A 25,373-nucleotide genomic window follows, 5' to 3' on the forward strand; every position below is an offset into this window, starting at 1 on the left:
CCTAATTGTTGCACTACTTGAAGTCGTGTATTAGACCAAGATCATGCTCATATAACTCATGGTAGATTAGGATGTGACTTAATTGTAGTTTGTTCATTCAAAATATCTATTTTCTTTTGGGTGATGCTATATACATACATTTTTTTACTTTCTACACACTCTTCTCAATTTCTTGCCGTCGGATCGAATGAATTAAAGAAGATAAAAAAAACAGAAATTAACAAGGAGTGTATGAAATGTTAAAAAATGTGCGGGTACCACCACCCCTTTCCCTTAATTGTACGGTTTGGTTCATATAATCAAGTGATTTTTCATGAAATACTTTGTCTTCTAATAAAATTTTCGACGTGTGTCTAATGAAAATACTTCTAACAAAAACACTCAAAACAGAAGTACCTAAAAAAAAAAAAAAAACAGAATCAAACGAGCCCTCTCCCGTTGAGAATCGGAATCACAAGTAAAGCTGGACTGGGTTGACCCATCTTGTGAACCTATGTTGGGTTGGGTCCTCACGCATAAACATTGGGCTAAACTCACAGGCACCTAACATCCCATACCAAAAAAAAATATAAAATACAAAGACAAACAAAACAGAGATTCCCACCAACCATTGAAAAGGTGGAAAGGAAGGAGCTACACAAAAATCAACAGCTAAAGAGGGATCTCAGAAACAAAGCAAGAACAGTAATTTTCAATTACCCTTTTTGTGTTCTTCTCCATTTATGTTTTCAAGTTTTGGTTTGAGACTGCTTTGTCATAATCTGTTCTCTGTTTGTTTCCCGAGAAAATACTGATAGAAACGTTTTCTTTAGATTTTTGTAATCAAGTTTTCGTTTTTATGCATTCTGTACGTCGGCATGCTTTCGTTTTCCCCCTAATTTTGTTTAAATTTAACATCTTTATTTTTCCGTTTTCTTAATTTGTGCGTCCAGAGAATTGGTTTGGTGTGTTTTTTGCTAATTGAATAGAAAAGGTGTATGCAATGTCAATATTATTCAATTTCTTCAACGTGTTGGAGCATTTGTGATTGGTTTTTGAAAGGTATTTCTTTATGATCATTGCTTGTTGATTTGTTGGGAGCAGAGTTTCATGGAGGGATTGGTGGCTGCATCGTCGCGAGTCACCCCAGTTCGTATTCATTTGAGGCAAAAGCAACTTTCTTTTGTTTCTGCATCTTCAGTGCAATGTCCAAGACGTTTGTATCGAAATAGCGGTCAAGTTGGAATGAGAAAACATCCCAAATTACTGAACTCTATTGCTGCTTCAGCTCAACCATTAGAAGCCACATTGAGCCCCTTTGACAACAGGCTACCATCCAAAGGTAATGTGGTTGATCGAATCTGGGAACTTGCATTTGCATCCGGGGTTAATTGTTTTGAGGAAAAAAATGTGAATCGAATATGGTAAGTTTGATATGTGGGAGCGGAAAACTTTTCTTTGTGACATTATGTTTAATTGGTAGAAAGTGTGACCATAAAGTTAAGTATGAAGTTGATGTTCAAACGATGGAGAACAATTGAGTATGAGCTTGTCGATTGAGCCGTTGAGATTTAAGAAAAATAAAGAGCTAAGTAAAGTTCAAGTCTCGAGACGTTCAGAGTCATATGGCCTTGGGTGATGGTTGTTATTTTAATGTCTATAGAGGTTCTTGATTTATGGAGAAATGCTGATGCGGTATGCTTCGATGTGGATAGCACGGTTTGCCTGGATGAGGGCATTGATGAACTTGCAGAACATTGTGGAGCTGGAAAGACTGTTGCAGAATGGACTGCTAGGTTAGAGTTGTTACTGGAATTCCCTTCATTTGCTCCGTACTCTAGGATTTTCGGCTGACTGCAGTTCTCATCCTTGGCAGGGCAATGGGTGGTTCAGTACCTTTTGAGGAGGCTTTGGCTGCTAGACTATCTTTGTTCAATCCTTCCCTGTCTCAAGTCCAAGATTTTCTCATAAAGAACCCCCCAAAGTATGATGACTCTAAACTGTCTTGACTTTATGTTGCCTTCTTGTTTGCTTAATTTGGGCATGCCTTTTAGTCTTGTTAAACTTATTGAGCTTTTTTAGACTGTGAAAACACAAGTTAGGACCAGTCTTCTTTCATATCTGCTGTGAGCCGCTGCTTTACAGCAAACAAACACATCATTTGGTTAAGTAGATTCCATTACGTGCTATTAAAGTTAGTCCTCATAGTATATGCCTGCATTGTACCGGGCTATCCATTGCTTCTATTGTTCCCCTCCGTCTATTTATTTATATTATAACATTGTCAGCCTTGGACAATGTCAATTGCCATGTCTATCATATCTAAACATGAAAAGTTTTTACTTGAAATCTTCTGTCGCACTGTTTGAAGACTTCTTGTGCACAGAACGTATTCTCAGGTTTCTGAAAATGGACATAAAAACCCGGCAATTAGAGAGTGTGACAGAGGGAGGGAGGTGTAGGGAGGGAGAGAATTGTAAGTTGTAACCGTCCTCGACCTGGAATTCTGAAGTTGAGTAAAAGTTTTGGCGTACTTCTTTCAAGCAAAGCCATTTGAGTATAATGGCCTAATTTTCCAATATAAGATGGCTTCTAAACTGTGTTACCGACAACAAAGATTGCTTCTGGATTGTTAAGCCAAATAATGACTTCCTAATAGTTACTTACTTCTAGGGATATCGGTAAAGCGTAGACATGAAGTGATTTAGTGTCTGCTTATTATTTGTACTTTTGGCAATTTGATGACGAAAAATCTTCTGAATCTAGTCATTGTGTAAATTCTATGTAGGCTTTCTCCTGGCATGGTCGAATTAGTCAAGAAGCTGAAGGCTAATGGCACCGACGTTTACCTGGTCTCTGGAGGCTTCCGTCAAATGATCAAAGTATGCTGCTGAATAACTAAACGAGTGTCTTTGCTATATTGCTACTTCGCTTTATCTCATTTATCATGGCAGTATATAGCATAGTGAAGTAACGTGTGATGGAGAATAAACCGACAATGTGTAATACTAAGTAATTTCTTCTGAAGCCTGTGGCGGCGATTCTTGATATACCAACTGAAAACGTGTTTGCGAATCAACTACTGTTTGGAACTTCTGGAGAGTTTCTGGGGTTTGACAAAAATGAGCCCACTTCAAGGAGTGGTGGAAAAGCCACCGCAGTGCAACAGATAAGGAAGGTTGGTTTGTTCCGGTTTGCTCAATGTTTTAGTTGTCGAGTATGTTGCTTAAGCTGATTAAAACTGGTTTTCCAGGCTCACAATTACAAGGAACTAGTCATGATCGGGGATGGCGCGACTGATCTTGAGGTAATAATTCACTCAAACGTCCAAACTTTAATCTTGACGCAAATTGTGTTTCTGTTTTCTGCCTCTCGCACGCTACTAAATGTTACAGCTAAAACATAACCCCGCTCAGCGAGCCTTGAAAGGAAGGATCGGGAGTATTTCATGTACGATCTGTCACTTAAAGCTGACTCCTTCAGGCTTGTTGGCGAAACTAGTCAAATGTCCATTTGTCCCTGTATCCAGGCACGCCAACCCGGAGGTGCTGACTTGTTCATCTGCTACGCTGGTGTTCAGCTACGCGAGGCTGTTGCTGCAAAGGCTGATTGGCTTGTTCTTAATCTTCAAGACTTGATAAGTTCCATGGATTGATTCAGCACGATATTGTTCTGTACTTTGTACTATTGTTCCTCCGTTACGCTGCCTGCGCTGCTGCAGTCTTGTAATCTGTACGCCGTGACATGCTTTCCGGCGTGTCAAACTCATTGGAAGATGAACAAGGAAGTGTGTATTTGGGTGTTTTGTAGGAACCCGTTTGAATGGATTGTATTGTATGAATTGGAAAGTACTACAAAACAGATGCTAAGGTTAAAGTTTGTAATAGTTATTGGAGTATTAATACATTGAATTCCTGTAAAATAAATCCATCTTTACACATCACGGAGAATGAACGTCAAATAGTCTATAAGTGTTTATAACATGTGTGTTTTTTTTTTTTTCCAAATCATCCCTAGAATTGATCCGTTTAATCAAGATGGTTCTTAAAATTAAAAATCGATCAATGTAATCTCTAAATATAGGTGTTGTGAGTCAATGTCGTCTTTTACGAGTGGAAAATGAGTGAAGAAACTTAGAAAACGAATTAAAATAAAATAACATGCCATGAAAATAACAAATAAAAAAAAAAGCAAAAAATTAAAAAGAACAAAAATTAAGAAAGAGTAAAGCTTAAATAGGTGAGGATGGATATAAATCAACCTGTAAGAATAAATCAAATATTCTCGTATTGTGTAAATTGTTATGCATTATTATTTGGGCCTTCTTGGAGCCCTTGAGTTCATACAATCCTAATCTCAGCGGGACTTTTATGTAAGGGCAAGGATCCTCTTCGGATGTTTTTTGTGAGGATTCAGAAAATTAATCAATCGTGTCTGTTCATTGTATATAGTGCGGTCAATTTTTGTTAGATATTATTTATATTCAATTTTAAATAATTTCTAACCATACAATATACAATGAACGGACACGATTAATTGATCCTCCAAATCCTCACAATGAGTATCCGAAGTGGATCCTATTCCTGTATGTAATCCGTTTCCTAATCTCAGCTGTCAAAATCCCACAATTTGGGGCGAACAACTGAAAAAACATGGCGGCGTCGGAGAGGCAGTGCCACTACGAGGTTTTAGGTCTCCCCCGCGACTGCTCCGCCGACGAGATCCGGTCGGCTTACAGGAAGCTCGCTCTCCAGCGCCACCGGGACAAGCTAGTCCAGTCCGGCTTGTCCCAGTCCGAAGCCACAGCGCAGTTCCAGGAGCTGGCCCATGCCTACGAGGTTCTCTCCGACCCTAAAGAGCGAGCTTGGTACGACTCTCACCGCTCCCAAATCCTCTTCTCCGATCGCAGATAGGCCGCGTCGAGCTCCGGCTCGGGCATCCCCGATCTCTTCTCATTCTTCTCCACAACCGTCTTCTCCGGCTACTCCGACTCCGGCCGTGGGTTTTATGAGGTATATTCTGATGTCTTCAACAAAATCTACGCCAACGAGCTCAATTTTGCTAGGAAATTAGGGTTAGGGTTGGACACCGTGCCTGAAGCTCCGGCGATGGGGAATTTAGAGAGTCCGTACGTGCAGGTCACCGCGTTTTATAACGGGTTTTGTACGGTGATGGATTTTTGCTGGGAGGACAAGTATGACGTGATGGCCGGTCCAAACCGGAAGGCGAGGAGGTTGATGGAGGAGGAGAACAAGAAGGAGAGGAAGAAGGCGAAGAGAGAGTTCAACGAGACGGTGCGGGGGTTGGCGGATTTTGTGAAGAAGAGGGACAAGAGGGTGATTGATATGATGCTGAAGAAGGAGGAGGAGAGGGTGAGGAAGAGGGAGGAGGAGAGAGAGAGGAAGAAGAAGTTGGAGAAGGAGAAATTGGAGAGGGCTATGGCGTATGAGGAGCCGGAGGGGGCGAAAGTGGAGGAGGAGGAATTGTGTTGTGTAGTGTGTGGGAAGAAGTTTAAGAGTGAGAAGCAGTGGAAGAATCACGAGCAGTCGAAGAAGCATCGAGATAAGGTTGCAGAGTATCGGGAGTCGATTGGAGAAGAAGATCTTGAACTTGATGATGAAGAGATTTTGGAGGAAGAGGGTGAAGAAAGGGGTGAGCTTGACGATGTTGATGAATTAGGTCAGGAGATTAGAGAGGGGTTGAAGATTGGGGAGGAGGAAGATGGGGCAGGAGTGAGTGATCAGGAGGATGAGTTGCATGAATTTGGTGCTGAAAATGGGAGCGAAAAGGTTGACGAGGCACTTGAGTTGGATGGTGATGAAGATGAATTGGGTGTTCTTGAAGCATTGGTGAATGGGCGAAAGAGTAAGAAAAATGCAGCCTTTTGGGTCGAGCGTGAGGATATCTTGGTGACAGATATTCGTGCGGAGAAGGATGACGATGACACGGGGTTCATGGAATATAATAACCGGAAGAGCGCAGGAAGGTAAGGAGGCACGAGGAAAGAGAGGGGTAAGAAGAGTGGTTGTGAAGCTAATAATGTTGATAAAAGTGGAAACAACGGTGGTCAGAGTGACGAGAGTTATGAACAAGATAATTCAAATATGAAGGAATCCACATCTCATTCCGTTGTGGAAAATGAGAGTAATGAACAGTTAGCACGAAAGAAGAAGAGCTCAAGCAAAGCCGTCGATAAGAAAGAGAAAGCGAAGAAAGAGGCGAACGACAAATTAAAGAACTCATCTAATGGGAAGAAATCTAAGGTAAAGTCCTTGCTTTTTATGCTTCATGAAATACCATAATGTGTATAATCCACTGGCTTGTTGAGTTTGTAACCGTGAAACTTAGATTGAATGCTTATTTCCTAACTTCGCGTATGGTATGATCCTTTTAAAAAGCTTCTTTGTTGCTCATGCTTGCTTTGTTCCGTTCACTAATTGATGCTATATCCCAAAGCAGGGAGCATTGAAGAATACTAGCAACGCATGTGATACATTTGGAGAGGAGTTCGAATCAAGTTAATTATATTTCTTCTGATGCAATTCATTGCTTCCACTCCTGGTTGATCTGCCTTGACATCTGACTGGCATTTATGCATTGCTGCTATAGATAATATTAGATTCTGATCAGTTGTATTTGGATGGTTTTATCATGACAGAAACAAGTTACATATGCATTTGGGTGACACCGGCCATGCAAAGCTGAAATATCGATGAGGGAACAGTTGCTGAATATTAACATGATGTGATTAAATTATCAGCCATAGAAAGAACATGGCGACATTGGTTGGCGGCGATTCATTCATTTTTATAAGTTACAGAAATAGTCAAAGATCTCTGTAGGAAGCATTCCATTATTTTTGGTGATCAGATAGAAGTACAACAACCCTCTTTTATCATAAACGGTACGTATCCAAAGCTGTCACGCTGTTTGGTTCTTAGCTTTGTGAATTCAACCATGTGTGCACCCAAAAGGAATGAAATTGCCTAACATTTTAGCTCTTGTCAAATTGCAACTTGTATGTTCAGAAAATGGCATTTTTTGTTTTCAAATATGAGCGGTTTATCTAGCAAACATGTTGTGGTTGGGAGGCTAGAAATTTTTGTTGGATTCTTTTGGAATGTTGTTTAAGCGTTTAAGATGATGATTTCATGTGCAGTGGGTATAACATAAGGCAGAATTAAACGTAGATGTAGAACGTTTAGTGTTCTGAGTAGTAGTATTTTGTGCAAGGTAATTTGGCACAAGAATGATTATGGGCAACCATGTAGACTTAGTAACGTCTTTGTAAAGTTCACGTTGGCTGTCATTCCAAGTTGTTCCGGAAAATGTGGTAGGGAAAATTTATTTAGTGGGCGTTTTATGAGAATTGTTATTGGCACTCCAAAAATCTTATTCTACACTCTAAACTTTCTATATTTAGAAAGAAATACACTTGTGAGGGGTGTAGAACGAGATTTTTAGAGTGCTAATAACACTTTTCCGTTGTATTTGCCTAAAATTTGTCTACTGTTCTGTTTCTCATGCTACAAATGTCTGAGTCGATAGCAAACAGTTTTTCGGATTTCCATCTAATATCGTGAACTTTAGGTACACGGCTGGCTGGATGCAATGCGGAACGCATGGACGGTCGACTGAAGGTGCACAGAGAAAGTTCGGCCCTTGTATATGTGGAAATGAAATTCCTTGCAGAAAACGGGATGACCTTCACAAGGGGTGGCTTATACGAAAACTTTTTCCCAGTTCGTCAAGTGTCGCGAGCATGATGTCATGTAATTTGGTAGTGTTCTAGATGTTTTGATGTAATATGGATACGCATACAGAGTTGGTAAAAGGATTTAGTGATGTGTTTGTTGAAGCAGTTCTACTAATTTCTACCAGTAAGGCATGTATTACCTCTCCGATTTTTAGCGGCGGTTTTTTAAACGTTGCTAAAAATGTTTTTAGCAGCGGTTTTTTAACCGTTTCTAAAAAAACTATTAGTGGCGGTTTTGAAGGTTGCTAAACATATTTTCAGTGACCATGTATTAGCGACCGTGTGTTAGTCGTCGATAAAAACATTTTTAACGACAGGTCAAATAATTAGGCGACAATTTTTTCTGTCGCCAAAACCTTTTTAACAGTTTTTGGAGGATAATTTGGTCACCAAATTCAGAAGATATCTCAAAACCATCGGAAAAAACTTGGCCCTGTCATTTTTTGGGAAAACCTTTCTTCTTGTTTTTAGGCAGACATTTAGTTTGCTTCCCCTGAAATACTACTAGCCAACTTCTTCGCCACACCCTGCAATAAACTGTATTGCACCTTTGGACCCAAACACTGCAAAATTAACGAATGAAAAGGCAAAAGTGGTCATATTTTGAGCTTTATATCTTTAAAAGTTGAGTTCTTGAAAAAAAAAATTTGTCCGAACGGTAATAATAAATGATAGTCTTACTTTGATAATTCTGCTTAAGCGGCAGAGAGACTAATATGATCCATTTCAAATGTTCAAGGTGCTAACTACTGTATCAATATCAACACCTAGAGCATCAACACCACATTACAAGTTCGGTCTTAAGGAGGCCATAAATTGCCGTTTCCGGCATAAGGAATTTATACAAATGAGCTAGTATACAAACGCTGCAAGGATGAAAAGTTGTCATCCCCATGGGTTAACAGAAGCTTTTTGTAAGTAAGCCATAGCTGCCTCCTGCGAAAGTTGTTTTCCTTCCACCAAGCCCCTCACGACTGCGTTGACATAATTTTTGGCCGGAGCACACAAGGGAATCTCCCCGGATTTGAAGCCCTCCATTTGTGATTGTGCACACCTGCACATTATCAAATGAAAGCCGACCAAAGGGATTGAGTTCTTCACTACGTATGCACACAGATTTCACGAGTAAATCGACAAGAACACCTCTGACAAAAAGGAAAACAGAAAAATGAAAGAGAATCTTTGATGCATACGTCATTGTTAGTATCGGAATATCATGCTCCTTGCCCAAGTAGATAACATTACCGTACCAACACTTCTGAAACAAAATTGCGCACATCAACAGCGTAAGTGTAACAGTTATGTATAATCATTCTAAAACGAGGAGGCATATCAAGTTCCGCTACCTTTAGTTGAACCTGTAGAGAATGAGGCTCCTCACTAATGACTGAGTCTAAACCAGCCAAGTCAAACAAAGGAGAGTTCATAGGAAAACTTGCAACGTTTTCCTGGACTATTACATCGTTAAACTGCTCAAGCCTGCCAGAGAAAACTGAGATTAAAACACAACTATGCCGGATTCAGGCAATTGGAGAATCAATTTTTTAAGTGTGATGTTTGAAAAGAAAATGATTTATACAGAAAGCAGCAGTTAAAACAATAGGACTGATTTGTGTGACAAGAAAACATACGTAATTCTATACAGGCACATATAAGTCTTATCCTGGATGTTGCTTTCGGGATTAAGGAAAGCGACTCCTCCAGGACCCCATGTAAGTGTAGATTCACGACCAAAGAACAAGCGATGAGGGAAGGTCTTCCACAAAATCTCCTTTGGGGGAGTTTTGTCCGCACAACCAAGATATGGCCTTTTCATACCTTCCATCTGAAAATCATCTTGCGGATGTCAACAGGACTGTATAGTGGGAAGAAAAGCGGAGACGAGGGAAAAGAAGAGCAGTATCACAGTATTAATTATCTAATATCCATGATACTATAAGCTTAAAACCAAAACCGCTGCTGTGAAATACTGAAGCTCATATTATGCTTAGTCTGTTTCATATTCAACACCGATATTAGATAAAAGTTTTTGGGTTGCATATTACCTGTCCACCTTCAATATAGCAGAGAAATCTTTTTAGACACAGATTTGATCCAAAAGCGGCATACCAAATCTCAACCTTTGAGAGCTCTGATCTCCAGATGCAAGAATTACTTGCCACATGATCTGGATTAAGTTAACAGCTCATCATATAAACTAAAACAAATAGTGAAATCATTTCCTAAATCTCAGTTATCAATTTACCTTGAATACTTTCGTCAACTTTCAACTTTGAGAAGGGCTCTATAACATCTTGAAGAACCTCCTCAAGATGTTTAGGTATGACATTTGGACCTTCGTTGTCCTCCGCTTCAGAATCAGAGCTTGAGGTGAGAATATACTACAATTGCAAAACAAGTATTCCAGCAATGTTTGTGGCGAAGAAAAGAAATAGATGCCAAGTACTGGGAGTCTTGAGATAATCGAGTGATCAAATAGAACTATTGACTACCCAACCAGAAGCAATAAACAACAAAGTACTGATAAGAGAAAAGGAAACGTACCAAAGCTGGAGGAGCTGTTTGATTGGTTAGCGTCTCTGGTAATTCATCTGCAAGTGATGGCCAGAAAGCACTTAGTTTCCGGCGAACCTGGAAAAAATACATATGCGTTAAAGAAACAAAGAATTGACTCACAGTAAATAAAAATCAGGTAGAATGAATACAAGGAGAAATGGATAACCCAACAGAAAGTATAGGAAAAGTATTAAAACAAAAAGGTACAAAATGTTAATATACCGCTTTAATCACACGCCATGTAGACCCAAATGGGTATGCATCTGAAGACCCATGTATAGGATTGTCGTCCAGCAGAACTTTAACACAAGAAAGAGTTGAATTTGCAATAGACTTGAGATTGTATCCTCCTTCTAAAGCCAACACAATTTTTCCATTCGCAAAACTCATCAACTGAAAGACAATAAAATTATGTCAAAAATGATACAATAATCAAGGCCATCTTAATGAGAAAAGAGAAACTGTAAAACGACCTTTTTCAACAAAACTGCGTATCCATATGGCGTGACACGACAACCCCCTAGAGGATCACCAGCAGCTGTTTCAACAAATTTGTAGAAAAAAAAAAAATTATCTAACTTAAATAGATATTGAAGATGTGTACTACACTACTACCACAAGCAAAAATTTCCACAACAACAAAATGAAAACTCATTCTGCAACCTGCATTAAACAGAGAAAGTTAGCCCACCAACCTGCATCAAATCCTGCAGAGACTATAATTAAATCGGGATTAAACTCCTTGGCAACATGAACCAAAATATGGTCCCAAACGGCAAAATAGTCTGCATCCCCACACCCGGCATTTTCCCAGGGGACATTAATGTTGTATCCTGCTCCTGCTCCTTCTCCAATCATAGTATAGAAACCGTCACCATTAGCTGGATAAAAACTTCCAAACTCATGCCTGAAAAAACCCCGCACCATACTGTCATCAGAATTAGGAACTTTGATCTTATGCAAGACAAGTCAACCAAACAAGTTAGATGCTACAAGCTCCAATGAGATAACTTTTGATACAATGATAAAAGCTAGAAATTTTGAAGTCACAGAATCCTTGAAAAGTGTAAAAAAAATGACCTTGTAAAAAACTTAAATTCAAGAAAAATCAAAGGAACCCCAAGCAGCACATCTTAACAAAATACTACATGATGGAATCTAACTTCAACTTTGTTTATGTTAAACATAGGCTTTAATGATCAAGGAAAAGAACAATTATCAATTCAAAATTCAGGCATACCTATGAACAGAGAAGAATAAAACACGAGGATCCTTCCAGAACATCTTTTGAGTACCGTTACCATGATGCACATCCCAGTCAACAATCAAAATTTTGTTGATACCCAATTCTGGCTGTCAATTAGAAAGTATGAATATGATGCCCTTAGGTGACAACTTACTTAATAAATGCGGAAAACAAAGTCGAATTTTCAAAACAATTATTCCAAGGCTCAAAAGTTAAGTCCTAATTTCTGAATAACTACAAGGCAGGTCATACTTTTTCATTTAAAAGGACACTTGCTGCAATAGCTACATTGTTGTACAGACAAAATCCCATAGCTTCGTCTTGTTCCGCATGATGTCCTGGAGGCCTAATGATAGCCACAGCAGAATCCAGTTCGCCTTTAGCAACTCTTTCCGCCACCTATTTAAGGAAACACCCATAGTTAGGTTGTAAAAATTTGAAATGTAACACATAAGTTTATTTGCAGGAGACACACTTAGACTGAAACTATCTGAAACATGCGAAAATAGCTCCATTTGTAACTGATTTTGAAACTGCAATAGAAGTGTAAATCGTGGGTTGAATTCAGAGGAAGACAGGACTCATGATATTAGCAGAAATCAACAGTTTCACATATTTTCACTGTGTAAGGAAATTCTACTCAGCACGTCAAACAAACACAAAATCAGGCCAACAGGAATTACCTCTATGGCAGATCCCGCGGCAAGGTAGGCAGCTTCGGATGATCCTTCATTGAGATATATGGAATTGAATTTCGACGCAATCCGATTTCTCCGTGAATTAAACTGTTTGGAGCTTATATTCCTAATCAGATCAACATGTTTTTTGCTATGAACTGACAAAATATGCTTGTCTTCTGCTTCTTTTGCTTCCAAAACAACACACCTGAAAGAAAAAAAAATACATAAACCGAGCAATTATCTTTCATACACAAGACAAAATTTATTTATGCTCAAATTCCATTTTCTATTATGGCCCCGTACCTAGAAAAACTTTGAGATTCAGTTTCCCTTAAATTCAAAGACAACATACGATTGCATTTGGGCACCAAATACTAGAAATTAAGTTGATTTCTATGGAAATCACAGCAGTAAATGCAGCAGCCTATAAAAATTACTGAGCTTTCATGAGCTAAAGGAATACTAGCATTACAAAGACATGTAAACTTTTCTCCTCTCTTTGATTTTCCCTCGTTCTTGTTATTTTCTCAGCAGCCAAACACTCATGTCTGATGTGTATACACACATACACATATGTATAAATGTGTGTACCTCTGGGGAATGGCAGCTGATTGGAGCTTGTTCCAGATTGCCTTAATTCGGTTGGGGTTTTCCGGATGAGGATCGCCGTCTGGTGTGGAGTGCTTACACATCCTCTCGTCGTACAACAATCCTACCCTCCTCGTCCTCTTCTGCTGCTGACCTTTGCTCTCACAGTCAACATCTTCAGTAACCTCCATCCTCTCTCTCTCCTCCCTCTCTCTCTCTCTCTCTCTCTCTCTCTCTCTCTCTCTCTCTCTCTCGTCTGTGAGACCACGAAAGCGGGAAGGGGAAGGAGTGAGGCTGCCAACCCGCTGTCCACAAACGTCGAAATTAAAAGCCAATTGCTTTGCGTTGCGTATTCGATCTTTTTTACTTTTATTTTGTTTTTTTTTTTATTATTAACAATCGATGTTATTTACACAAATGTAAATTTAGTCTTATAATTTATCTGCAATAATGTAGATCAAATTTGCGTATTCGATTTTAACTTCTCACTCTCTTTCTCTCTTTGAATTTTTTTATCTCTTTTTCTTTTCTTTTTAACTTTTATAAACAAATCAAGCTTTTGTTTTTATTTTATAAATAATTCAAAATTTGAAAATTTCAAACCGGATCTTTGACTTGGAATTTCAAAAATGAACCCTTTCAGGTTTCTTAATTTTCCAGTGTGGGATGATTTTTTCACTTTGTTACAATTTTAAATAATTCAAATTGTACGGACGAAGTATTGCATCAATGTGTTAAATGCATCTTATATGATACCACAATAATTCAACATATGATGTCATCAATTGGACATCAAAATATCCGTGTTATCGGAGTTACAGTTTCATGCAAGTATAATCCTCTATACTCATCAGAGGATATAGGAGGTAGATTGTCTGGCCTTCCATTTCCATACTCTCCTCATGAGGTGAGGATATAGGAGGTGGATTGTCTGCTCTCCCATTTTCATACTTTCCTCATGCCTTCCTGTGATGTGTAGTCACGGTTAAGCCACGTCAATATTTTATATTAATTTTTTTATAAAAATAATAATACAAATAGTAATAGTAATATAAAATGTTAACATGGCTTAATCGTGATCACATAAACAAGAAAGCATGGGAAGAGTATGAAAATAGGAGGGTAGACAATCCTACTCCAAGGATATACCACGGTGACATGCAAGAATTTCCCTTCGTCATGAAGTTCAAGACGTCAACAATTATTTGCACAAACACTGTGTTCCAAAACAAGGGGATTCTGTTTCTTCATATGCCAGTCTTCATCTTTTCGAGGCGGAGAAATCTCCGTGTCGAAAAGATGAAGACGGCCCTGCCATTCCCTCCGTTGAACCAGTAGCACCCTGAAGACTGCCCTTGCCAATTCTTTCCGCTCTGCATCACTGGAGATTTCACCATCTTCATTCCTCGAGTTTGATCGCGAGCCATATCCCGTCTGAAGACAGTTGAGTATAAGCATCAATAATCATCGTGTTCCATTGACAAAGCACAAGAAAGTTCATGTTCAAGGAGCAAATATAAAGGTTTCAAAGTACCTGATGATGTTTTGGATTTTCTAGTAAGCTGTGGATCCCTCGGAAGTCGGAACTACAACATCAACTCTTCCCCCCGTATTTTCACCTTCCATGTCGATTTCCATGTCCACACTCTGATTGTTATTCATGTTTGCTTCAACTTGATCGTTTTTCGTACAATGCAGGACTCCCCATAAGAAGCTTGTCACTGGTGACATGAACAGAAAGCTTCTACTTGAAAATTCCAAAAATACTAATCCAAATGGCCTTGACAGACGAAAGAAATCTGAAGTCGCTGCAAGAGAAAAGGAAGTTCATAAGGAAAAAACTCACACTGCTTGTCTAACCGTAGCTTTTCTGATGTAAATATCAGCAACTCAACGCCCTCATCATCAAAGCAAATTCTCATCATTGAATCTTCTGTTTGAAATGGTACCAGGCATGGTATTTGATTAATAACTTTGTTAAAGATTGAATCTTGAATAATAGTTCTTAAGGAAAAACTGAAGTTCTTCAAAAGAGAGAGTTGAGAAGTCAAGAGTTTGTGTTCAATTCATTTCAACCGAAAACATTAAACTTTACAAAGACTATATCAGACCTTTTCAGATCAAAAAACAGAACCTACAAACTAGGTGTCTAGAAGCTCTTCTCCAGCCAATAATTGGTCATTGGAGGATATCATCCATCCACTTGGAAGAAGATGGGAAACACAGTACAACTTAAAAAACCAGATAAAAAACCAGCTGTATGGATTCTAAAAACAGAAACTTAGCCGTTGCAAATTTTAAACCAAACGGCTACTTGCTAGAAATAGCAAGTTCTTCACTTCTTCGATTTCAGAGCTCTCTTCACTTCTCTCTGCAGGTTTGTCATCTGCAATTCAACATTAAGCTTGTATGCAGCTTACATCTCAACAGCCTCTCCTAAGCTGCTTACTGGCTTCACTCCAAGTCTCAATCTCAACTGATTAAATCTATCCTTTGGCAAAGCTTTTGTAAATATATCTGCAAGTTGTTCTTCACTTCTGCAAAACTGCACATTGATCATCCCTTCTTGCAGAGCTTCCCTTATGAATGATATCGCCTGTTTATGTGTCTAGTTCTCTGATGAAACACAGGGTTTTTGACCATAGAAATTGCTGACATATTGTCACAGAATAAAGGTGTTGCCTCAGTTTGCATTTCTCCAAAGTCATCAAGAACAAATCTTAACCAAATTGATTGTGCAGTCGCCTCAGCTGCTGAAACATACTCAGCTTCAGCTGTTGACAGTGCAACTGTGTTCTGTTTCACAGAGGCCCAAGAAAATACCCCACTGCCAAAACTGAAAGCATAGCCAGAAGTGCTTCTGCTATCATCTTCACTGCCTGCCCAATCTGCATCACAGAAACCAATAAGAATTGCAGACTTGTCTTTCACATATTCAATGCCATAGTTTAGGGTCCCTTGCACATATCTCAGTACCCTTTTTGCAACTCCCAGATGCTTCTTAGTTGGTCCATTCATAAACCTTGATAACAGACTTGCAGCATACATAAGATCAGGTCTAGTTGCTGTTAAGTACAGTAAGCTTCCAACAATTTTCCTGTAAAGCCCTTCATCTGCCAACTCACTCCCATCCACCTTTTTAAGTCTTTCACCAGTAGATAAGGGAATGGACACAGGTTTGCAATCTTCAAGCCCAAACTTCTCAAGTAGAGATTTTGCATACTTACTTTGGTGAATAAATACACCTTGATCAGTTTGTAATATCCCCATATCAAGGAAATGATGCAGGAGACCAAGATCTGACATTTCATATTTCTGCATCATCTCCTTTTTAAACTCACAAATCATCTTTTCACTGCTGCCAGTATAGATAATGTCATCAACATATATTGAGACAATTATCAATCCTCCTTCATCATCAGATCTTGTGTATAGAGTGGCTTCACTTGTACTTCTTTTGAATTTACACAGAGAAAGGTGAGCATCAATTTCACTGTACCAGGCTCTAGGTGCCTGTTTAAGTCCATATAAAGCCTTCCTTAACTTGTAGACTTTTTGACTTGCATTTCTCACCTCAAAACCTTCAGGCTGCTCAACATACACTTCTTCATCAATCACACCATTCAGAAACGCAGATTTAACATCCAGTTGGAACAGTTTCCATCCCTTTTGTGCTGCTAAGGCAATGAGAGTTCGAATTGTGTCTAATCTTGCCACAGGTGCAAAAGTTTCATTGTAATCAACCCCTGGTTTCTGTGCATACCCCTTTGCTACAAGTCTGGCTTTGTGCTTTTGAACTGTTCCATCCAGATTCAATTTTGTTTTAAACACCCATTTCACACCTATAACAGGTTTATCAACAGGTCTCTCAACAAGTTCCCAAGTGTTGTTCTTCTCAATCATCTCCAATTCTGCATTCATAGCTTCTTGCCAAGCTAAATCACTTGCTGCTTCTGAATAAGTCTCAGGTTCTATAATGCACATGTGACACCTTGCATATATATCTTCTAGAGTTTTCAATTTCACTGGAGTGGAGCTTGGTGTGGAGCTTTGACTGTGATTTTCACCATTGTCCTCAACTGACTCATGAACAACAGTGTTTGAATGAGAACTTCCAGCACTGTTATACTGGAGATCATCAGATTGTTCCTCTCTATCTTCTTCTTCATAGTCAAATCCTTCAAGATTTAAATGAGTTGAAGTAGGCTCCATTTGATCATTTTTCCAATTCCATGATTGTTTTTCACTGAAAATTACACTTCTTGAGAGTACTATCTTTTTAGATTGTAGATCATATACTCTATATCCTTTTTCACAGCTCCCATATCCCATGAATACTCATTTCCTGGACTTTTCATCGAACTTGTGTCTCAGATGTGAAGAAATATGAGTATAGCAAACACAACCAAAAATTTTCAGGTGCTTGATTCCAGGCTTTCTACCTGTGAATGCTTCAAATGGAGTTTTGTCTAGAACAGATGTTGTAAAACATCTATTTTGAAGATACACTGCTGTGCTTACAGCTTCTGCCCAGAATTCTATAGGCATTCCCTTCTCAACCATCATGGACCTTGCCATTTCACCAATCGATCTATTCTTCCTCTCAGCAACTCCATTCTGCTGAGGAGAGTAGGCAATAGTCAGTTGCCTCTCCATTCCTATGCTTGCACAGTAATCTAGAAACTCATTTGAGGTGTATTCACCACCTCTATCACTCCTTAGCTTCTTTAAGTTGTATCCACTTTGCAGTTCAACAAACACTTTGAATTTCTTGAACACATTGAAGGCATCAGATTTGTTTCTTAGAAAGTATACCCAACACATTCTTGAAAAATCATCAATGAATGTGATGAAGTATCTATTTCCTCCAATGGACTCATTTTGCATAGGTCCACACAAATCTGTATGCACCAGTTCAAGTGGGCAGCTTGCTCTCCATGCTTTTTCTTTGTCAAAGGATTCTCTGTGATGCTTGCCTGATACACAACCTTCACACACATCTTTCATTTCTGTCAACACAGGTAGTCCAACCACCATTTCCTTCTGCTGCATCTTTTTCATACTGATAAAGTTCAGATGTCCAAGTCTTCTGTGCCATATCCATGAGTCTTCAACTATAGAGGCTTTCCTTGCTGCATGAGTTATGGACTCCAGTGAGAGAGGAAAACATCGATTTCCTGCCATTATCACCTTTGCCACAACATTTTTAAGACTGTTATCATCAAAGATCACTGCCATATTACCCCCAAATAGAACATAATAGCCATGCTCCATCATTTGACCTACACTTAGTAAGTTTTCATCCAAACCAGGAACCAGCAATACTTCATTTATATATCTTTTCCCACGCTGAGTTTCAACCACCAAAGTGCCTTTTCCAGTTGCTTGTACAAGATCACCAGTGCCCATTTTAACTTTACAAGTCACAGATCTGTCAAGATTTATTAAGGTAGACTCATTTGATGTCATGTGATTGCTGCAAGCACTGTCCACAAACCACACACTTCTATCTTGCACAGTTGATGAGTGACAGGCATAAAACATGGTTCCTGTAGTTACTTCTTCTTCCTTTGCACAGTGAGCAACTTGCTTGTGACCATCACAGTCCTTTGCAAGATGACCAAAACGATTGCACTTTCCACATTTTGGTTTTCCTTTGTATCTGCACACACCAAAATGAAATTTCTGGCACACTTGACACTGTGGTTTCACAGAACTTTGACTACTGCTCCCTTGCTTATTCTGTGCATTGAATCTGTTGTTCCAATTACTTCCTGGATTGTTACTCCAGCTTCCACTCGGAGACCAGTTTGATCCCTTCTTGTTTTGTCCCTGCCACTTTTGATTTGGCCTACTCTGAGAACTTTTGTAAGTGCCAGTGACCTGATTGTTTCCAACTCTGAGGCTACTAAAAGCCCTCTCAGTTTCTGTCAATCTATCCCTTTCATCATGTAAGTCTTCCCTTTTATCATATACTTTGACAGATGCAATAACTTCTTCCACTCTAATAGCATCCAGATCTCGAGTTTCCTCAATAATAGACACAATGGATTTATACCTCCTACTTAGACTCATCAATAGTTTCTGCACAATTCTTTGTTCAGTTACATCTTCACCAAGAGACTTCAGGTTATTCACAATTCCAAAAAACCTACCCAAATAGTCATCTAGGTTTTCACTATCTGTCATTCTCATATATTCAAAATCAGCCCTAACAGCATGAAGTTTCACAGCTCTTACCTTTTTATCTCCTCTGAACTCTCTTCTCAGAATGTCCCAAGCCCCTTTTGCAGTCTTCTCATTTCTGATACGAGGAAAAAGCTCATCTGTTATAGCTCCTTGTATAAGACTCAACGCCTTGGCGTTTTTGATTCTGTCTTCTCTGGAGATGGTTGGTGGTTCCACTGGAATTTGCTCAGCCTCACTACCCTCCTCTCCAGAACCTTCTTCTTCTTCAGAAATCTGCTGAACTTGTACACCGAGTTCCACTACATCCCATAGATCATGTGCTATGAGGATAGTTTCCATCTTGACAGCCCAAAAATCGTAGTTTGCACCATCGAACTGTGGAGTTCGTAAGTCTCCACTGGAAGAACCTGATCCCACCATTTTCTTAGTGAGTATCAGTGAATCAACCAATAAAGGAACCACCTTTATCCTTTCTGGGATTTTTCTTAAGGAGGAACCTCTCTCACAGCTTTACTCCCTTCTTCGGAATCAGACCAAAAGCTCTGATACCATGTTTGAAATGGTACCAGGCATGGTATTTGATTAATAACTTTGTTAAAGATTGAATCTTGAATAATAGTTCTTAAGGAAAAACTGAAGTTCTTCAAAAGAGAGAGTTGAGAAGTCAAGAGTTTGTGTTCAATTCATTTCAACCGAAAACATTAAACTTTACAAAGACTATATCAGACCTTTTCAGATCAAAAAACAGAACCTACAAACTAGGTGTCTAGAAGCTCTTCTCCAGCCAATAATTGGTCATTGGAGGATATCATCCATCCACTTGGAAGAAGATGGGAAACACAGTACAACTTAAAAACCAGATAAAAAACCAGCTGTATGGATTCTAAAAACAGAAACTTAGCCGTTGCAAATTTTAAACCAAACGGCTACTTGCTAGAAATAGCAAGTTCTTCACTTCTTCGATTTCAGAGCTCTCTTCACTTCTCTCTGCAGGTTTGTCATCTGCAATTCAACATTAAGCTTGTATGCAGCTTACATCTCAACATCTTCAGTCTCCATCCGCTCAATCAGCCGAGCGTGGTCCTTTCTTGATCTACTAACCGGCAGAAAAAGAAACATGTTCAAAGTAGCAACGACAGCATAATTCAGATATTAAAACCATGCAATCAGAAGCCAAAACAAACCTCTCAGCGTTTTCATCAGGGAAAAAGTAAAGTCCAACATCTTGAAGGTCAGGAGGTTGGCATTGGAAGATATCAGTCCACAGTTGGGATCGAGGAAGAAAATTCGCCTTGAGGACACGAGGCATTGTTTGTGCAAATCTATAGGCTTTAGGATGGATCTTACAAGGAGGTCGTCCCTGGAACCCTCCGATGAATTCACTTGTTGTAGCTGCATCAACGATGAACCCTCCCCTAAAGAAAGAAATATCAATTAAGCTTTTGCGATCATAACTTCCCGAAATCATGACAGAATATAGAGTATGTAACATCTTAAATGGACAAGCTACCCGCCTCCAAGTAACTTGTAGAGCAGGAAGGCTCGAGCGATTTAGATTGAGACTAGCAAGCGTATTCTCAAGATCTCTTTCTTCAGCATCTGCATGGTTATGTTCAGCAACAACTGTGTTACCAGATTAATTAAGGTAGGTTCAATTGTTGTCAAGGCAACAATTGAACCAACCTCAGTCGCAACTGGGCTACAATTTCAAAATTTTCACAAGATGTTGGTAACTTCATAGGAAAGAAATGAATTCCACAAATTGCCACGTAAATATGTTATCGGTTTTATAACACTTGCCTGGACTGGAAATAGGTGAGGAGTGCCTCATTGTTGCAACTGTGAACGGTTCCTTTTTTATTGCAGCCTCCATCTTCTTCCGAGAAGTTTCATTATATGGTCTTGGAACTAATACGTCCGCTGGTTGCTTCTCTCGAACATGCTCCTTTCCAGAAGCTCCCGGAGTCTTTGTTTCAACGGATGTTCCCGGAGCTAAGACATCCTTTGATTGATTCTCCCGAACATGCTCCTTTCCATAAGCTACTGAAATATTTGTTCCTACAAATGGAATCAGAGATCATAAGCATTGCACACACAACCATTTATCAAAGTTACAAATTTTGTGACGACCATCTTCACATTTTTGGTAACACGCACAATATTTTCAACAGAAAAAGGTGAATGGATACATCAAATACAGTCTCAATACGTATGAGTACCAATGATATGGAAGACACTGTGTCGATAATAATATTGACGATACAAAAGGGATTTACTTATAAGACAAATGTTTAAGACGAAAGGTTAAAAGATTTGTCACCTTTTGAATCCTTCAATATTGGAAATGTTTGCTGATTTATCTTTGAGATATTTAACATATTGGCATTCCTGCCACAGCTAGGAGGCTTCACATATCCTGAAGGCACAATGCTGGGATTTGCTTTGATTGCAGGCGTTGGATACTTTGTTGTCGCGATTTTAGAGCCAAAAGTAGTCTTCTGGGACATAAGTGCTGTAGAACTTGACTGACCAGGTTTGGAGCTGAAAGTATTTCGCTGAGATCTCGTTGTTTCAACTCCTGATGATAGCCTAATGACTTCTCCTTGTGAGATGTACTTAACTTTTCCAGTCCCAATTGGCTTTTGCCACCCCGAATCAGCAAGAACTCTGCTGGGACCTGATGGATGCATGACATCGCGGTTGTCGAAATCAGTGGGGGATGCTAAATTGTCTTCCTCTCCGAGACATTCTTCGCAAATCCAATCCTCCCAAGCTTCCATATCAACTTTCCGCATGCAATAACTGAAAAACGAAGACATCACACAAAACCACATTCACCAGTCAATATGGTGCAAAAAGATTACAGTTTGCAATCAGTACAAACCATTACAGTAAATTGTACCGTAAAAAAGGAACCTTAGGAAATCGAAAGGTGATTCAAAATACCATGCATGATGGGTATCGAAAGTTGATGAGAGTAATTTAGAATACTTGAGGAAGCTCGGAAGAAACGTCGTTTAGAAGGATCTTTTGTGAGAAACATTCGTTTTGGGGGAACTTTGCGGGATTTGATTTCTACATATTCTTCTTTACCCAAGTAGATTATTATCTTGTGATTATGGTAGCTAACAGGTGAGTTTACATTTGTAATTAGACTTGCCTTCTAACCTTTATTGTACTTTTATTTATTTGCATAAACAAGTTTTCTATTTCTTCTTTTAATTTTCAGAGGAAAAAAAAAAGGCAAAAAACAAGATGCATCATGATTTTGATCGACTGATATTATTAAGAAGACATACTATTCAGTTCTTGATTGACAGGCAAGCAAAGTAGCCAAACTGCATGCACACACAAATGCAGCTACATATATGCTCGTGCAGAAAGAGAGAGAGAGAGAGAGTCATACGGGTGTGCACGAGCTATATTGCATTTACGGCAAGTTGCAATGAGGTTCTCGTCATTACCACTACCGCATGTATCACAGGGTGCGACCTGAAAAAGAACGCATTGCTTATTTGGAGACCAACCATGGCATGTAACAATAAAAAGGGTTAGGAGTAGAAGTGGCATAGTGGCAAGGTTGTAGGCTTCTTAAGTATATTGTAACAATTTATTTCGGACACGACAAGGGTGTAGGCTTGATAAGGCGATACTTTAAACTATAGAAATGAAGATTCGAACAGGGTCAAGGGAGTGAGCATATTGTCCTTGACAATTGGACCTAACTAGCATTTGGAAACAAGGTTGTAGTATGTTGTAAAACATATACTCAAGTCAATGTGAAATTGTAACTGGTGAAACAGGGTATCCAATTTATTTCCCTTCAATTTTAAGTCAGATTCAAGTTTGAGAAATGTTAAAGGAACTCTCAAAAGTAGAAATCTCCATGAATTTTCTGATACCTCACAATTAAATAATATATGATGTACCACCTCGTATTATGTGCACATTAAAAAATCTCTTGTATGATTGATTTCAACATATAGGCACAAAAGGAAACTCAATGAGAATCATAAATCCATGAGAGACAAAACCAACGAAGAAAACAAGGAAATAAAAACAGAAAAGTAAAATCACACCCAAATAAAAATAAACCGAAAAACATGCAACAACTTGGGACTTGTTTGAAAGTATTTTGAAAATGACTAAAAACTCTTTTAGAGAAAATGGCCATTAGCTCGTTTGTAAATGATTTTAAAATGATTGAAAGCGTTTTTGATGAAATAGATTTTAGGTTCCAAAAGGACTTTAAATGATTTTTGAAAGAAGCATCAGACATGTGTTTCTTGCATGAAACACTTAAATTGCTTATCTAGGATTCACCTAGATTTTTTATAAGGGATTGGTTTGAAAAATAATTCACTAAAAACGTTTTTAATCATTTTCAAAGCACTTTCAAACAAGCCATATGAATTTTAAAAGCACTTAAATAACTTCTTGCAATAAGCACTACAAGTGATTGTACTTGTATTTTTACTAAAAATTAATTAAAAATATATTTCATTTTAATTATTTTAAATTCAACAACAATAAAAACCATCGAACGCGGCCAAATCATAAAAGATAAAAATAATAAAAGAGAATTAGGTTTGTGGGGGCTTTTTACCATGTGGGTTTCTCTCGGTTCTTGCATTTGATTTTTGTGTGCGTTGGACTGGAAGAAGCAAGCTACTTGTCTTTGTAGTTGTAGCTGTAGCTGGTAGGGTAGGAGGCGAGGAGGGTGACGAATCGGTGACGAATCTGTGACCCACTCACTCACTCAGCTCAGACTCACTCACTGCAGAGTCTCTGGTTTTAGAGAGAGAAAGAAAGGAGAGAGAGGGTGAGGGGGAGAATTGTACACTGTACCTGCAATTTTACAAGCTTTCCGGGCATGCGATCTGTGTCTGGTTTGTGTCTCGGAATATTTTTGCTGACCATCCTGAAATGGTGTTGATGCTCGCATGAGTTTAAATTTTGAAATCTGTGTAGTGGATTGACTTAAGCCTCAAAATTTAAATTCATGCAACGATAATAAAATAGATGGTTACCATCTCTTAAGATGTCATTTATTTGGGTAGCCAATTCATAGGTAAGGGGGATGAACATATTATTAGGTCAAAGTCGCCCGATCACGTGTCGTGTTAAATCATTCAATACAAATAAGTATATAAAGATGTTATCAACAGTTGACATATTTGTCTGTGGTGAAACTTCAATGATGATATGAACGTATTAAGAGACACATGATAAGATCGTTTCACCTAAGATTTTTCCTAACTAGGTTAGATTAAGAGAAATGATTTGTCCGGACGTTTTTTTTTTTTTTTCTTTCTTCACAATCCTATTTATATATGTCTCTTATTCTAGTTTGATTTTAATAAGAAACTAAAACAAACATAATTTTGTACGTGAAAAAAAAAATATGCGAAAATCACTTCTCTAAATTATATTCGAGGGAATAGGGACCATTCACCAATATGTTGAGAAATTAATGTGAAATAATGTTTTGACGTGTGAAGTGAGGCTATTACTAACATAAGATGTCATCATTCTTATTTTTATCTTTTGATTATATTTTATAATGTGAATAATAACATTGCGTAATATGTAGTTATCGGTATTATAATTCTTTTATTATTTGATTAGTGATTGGTTATTGAAGAATATGTAATGCATTTAAGATTTGAGATAACTACAGGCATTCAACTTTGAGTTACCATCATACATTTTAATTCAGAGCATGATTTAGACTTTTGTAAGTTTCCTTCACCTTCTGCGAAGAATATTTGTTCGAGGCAGATTCAAACTGAACGGTAGTCCTTCTAGGCATTGTCTGCCTGGTATCTACTCGGCCAGAGCTCGAGTGCAATTTACTCGATGAAGAAAACTTCACTCTGCCAGTTACTGGTGACATTTGCTTTCTAAGACGACCTGAACTGCCGGTCTCTTCAGTAAGCCTTTTGGAACGCATAGATCGCCACATTTCAGAGCGGACCATCTCAAGGGTGTTCGATCCTGAAGCCTGGTGAGATAGTTCATTTCTAACAGAATTTTTTAGTGGCTGCACCTCCAGAACTACATGTTTCACGAACCCAAATTTCTGGAACAAACATAAGGAGGATTTTCATGCAGTATCTGGAATAGAAGCAGTAACCTGTTTAGTATAAGAACCCGAATTGGTTAATAAAAAATGCACAATCTCGTAGTTTTACAAATAAACTTTGACGATACAGATACAGATCAAACGGAAGCGGGTGGCAACCAAGGTCATTCCGTCTTGTGGTTAAACAAGGTTAGCCAGGTTGATTAAGCAAACAAGGATCTGATCAAGTCTTTAGAGTAATACGATCCAAAAAATTGTGACGAGTACACTCGTGATTGTATAAGTTGTAGAACT

At 38.6% G+C, this 25,373-nt stretch overlaps 5 protein-coding genes across 7 annotated transcripts; 2 read left to right on the plus strand and 3 right to left on the minus strand.

Annotated features, from left to right (window-relative positions):
* The first annotated feature begins 542 nt into the window (after window positions 1–542).
* On the plus strand, window positions 543–7,837 carry LOC103930684 (phosphoserine phosphatase, chloroplastic). The gene is made up of 11 exons (XM_009340052.3): window positions 543–684; window positions 1,084–1,321; window positions 1,643–1,775; window positions 1,856–1,963; window positions 2,768–2,861; window positions 3,008–3,157; window positions 3,233–3,286; window positions 3,509–6,242; window positions 6,439–6,496; window positions 6,638–6,883; window positions 7,570–7,837. Exons 2-8 carry the CDS (start codon window positions 1,090–1,092, stop codon window positions 3,632–3,634), a joined length of 897 nt encoding a protein of 298 aa, XP_009338327.2. The 5' UTR covers window positions 543–684; window positions 1,084–1,089; the 3' UTR covers window positions 3,635–6,242; window positions 6,439–6,496; window positions 6,638–6,883; window positions 7,570–7,837.
* Window positions 4,632–7,837, plus strand: LOC103930693 (DNAJ protein JJJ1 homolog). Its single transcript, XM_048587691.1, is given in 4 exon segments — window positions 4,632–6,242; window positions 6,439–6,497; window positions 6,638–6,883; window positions 7,570–7,837. Coding segments are annotated over 3 exon segments (1,728 nt in total). The 3' UTR covers window positions 6,696–6,883; window positions 7,570–7,837.
* Window positions 7,838–8,394: 557 nt separating this feature from the next.
* LOC103930701 (histone deacetylase 5) lies at window positions 8,395–13,155 on the minus strand. Of its 2 annotated transcripts, XM_048587994.1 has the most exons (15): window positions 13,040–13,155; window positions 12,809–13,008; window positions 12,221–12,422; window positions 11,790–11,936; window positions 11,532–11,644; window positions 10,987–11,198; window positions 10,765–10,829; window positions 10,514–10,684; window positions 10,280–10,366; window positions 9,981–10,116; window positions 9,781–9,902; window positions 9,367–9,560; window positions 9,082–9,214; window positions 8,929–8,993; window positions 8,395–8,789 (listed from the first exon to the last, which is right to left on the minus strand). In XM_048587994.1, exons 2-15 carry the CDS (start codon window positions 12,994–12,996, stop codon window positions 8,621–8,623), a joined length of 2,004 nt encoding a protein of 667 aa, XP_048443951.1. In that variant the 5' UTR covers window positions 12,997–13,008; window positions 13,040–13,155; the 3' UTR covers window positions 8,395–8,620. The 2 variants fall into 2 exon arrangements, with proteins under 2 accessions (XP_048443951.1, XP_048443950.1); XM_048587993.1 differs by having other exon boundaries at window positions 12,809–13,105.
* Window positions 13,156–19,676: 6,521 nt separating this feature from the next.
* Window positions 19,677–20,699, minus strand: LOC125479049. Of its 2 annotated transcripts, none has more exons than XM_048588071.1 (2): window positions 20,179–20,699; window positions 19,677–20,087 (listed from the first exon to the last, which is right to left on the minus strand). In XM_048588071.1, the coding sequence occupies exons 1-2, from the start codon at window positions 20,484–20,486 to the stop codon at window positions 20,027–20,029; spliced, it is 369 nt and encodes a 122-aa protein (XP_048444028.1). In that variant the 5' UTR covers window positions 20,487–20,699; the 3' UTR covers window positions 19,677–20,026. The 2 variants fall into 2 exon arrangements, with proteins under 2 accessions (XP_048444028.1, XP_048444027.1); XM_048588070.1 differs by having other exon boundaries at window positions 19,677–20,090.
* A 3-nt stretch (window positions 20,700–20,702) lies between these two features.
* LOC125479048 lies at window positions 20,703–24,348 on the minus strand. Its single transcript, XM_048588069.1, has 4 exons — window positions 23,601–24,348; window positions 22,401–22,486; window positions 21,315–21,796; window positions 20,703–21,052 (listed from the first exon to the last, which is right to left on the minus strand). The coding sequence occupies exons 1-4, from the start codon at window positions 23,625–23,627 to the stop codon at window positions 20,730–20,732; spliced, it is 918 nt and encodes a 305-aa protein (XP_048444026.1). The 5' UTR covers window positions 23,628–24,348; the 3' UTR covers window positions 20,703–20,729.
* Between the last annotated feature and the right edge of the window lie 1,025 nt (window positions 24,349–25,373).

The sequence above is a fragment of a genome, unplaced genomic scaffold (assembly GCF_019419815.1).
Source record: "Pyrus x bretschneideri cultivar Hongxiangsu unplaced genomic scaffold, Pyrus_bretschneideri_v1 Contig27, whole genome shotgun sequence".
NCBI classification, from domain to species: domain Eukaryota; kingdom Viridiplantae; phylum Streptophyta; class Magnoliopsida; order Rosales; family Rosaceae; genus Pyrus; species Pyrus x bretschneideri.

Bases quoted from the DNA above. Each gene is read 5' to 3' on its own strand.
- LOC103930684 (XM_009340052.3), top strand. From the start codon at position 1,090: ATGGAGGGATTGGTGGCTGCATCGTCGCGAGTCACCCCAGTTCGTATT. The intron at 1,964-2,767 runs GTATGATGACTC...AATTCTATGTAG, and splicing joins CTCATAAAGAACCCCCCAAA to GCTTTCTCCTGGCATGGTCG. The intron at 3,158-3,232 runs GTTGGTTTGTTC...CTGGTTTTCCAG, and splicing joins CAGTGCAACAGATAAGGAAG to GCTCACAATTACAAGGAACT.
- LOC103930701 (XM_048587994.1), bottom strand. From the start codon at position 12,996: ATGGAGGTTACTGAAGATGTTGACTGTGAGAGCAAAGGTCAGCAGCAG. The intron at 12,423-12,808 runs GTACACACATTT...TTTTTCTTTCAG, and splicing joins TCAGCTGCCATTCCCCAGAG to GTGTGTTGTTTTGGAAGCAA. The intron at 9,561-9,780 runs GTAATATGCAAC...GATGATTTTCAG, and splicing joins GCTATATTGAAGGTGGACAG to ATGGAAGGTATGAAAAGGCC.
- LOC125479049 (XM_048588070.1), bottom strand. From the start codon at position 20,486: ATGTTACATACTCTATATTCTGTCATGATTTCGGGAAGTTATGATCGC. The intron at 20,091-20,178 runs GTTTGTTTTGGC...TCTGCCGGTTAG, and splicing joins CCTGATGAAAACGCTGAGAG to TAGATCAAGAAAGGACCACG.
- LOC125479048 (XM_048588069.1), bottom strand. From the start codon at position 23,627: ATGCAAGAACCGAGAGAAACCCACATG. The intron at 22,487-23,600 runs GTAAAAAGCCCC...GTTCTTTTTCAG, and splicing joins AACCGAGAGAAACCCACATG to GTCGCACCCTGTGATACATG. The intron at 21,797-22,400 runs GTATGACTCTCT...TTCGTTTTTCAG, and splicing joins AATATAGCTCGTGCACACCC to TTATTGCATGCGGAAAGTTG.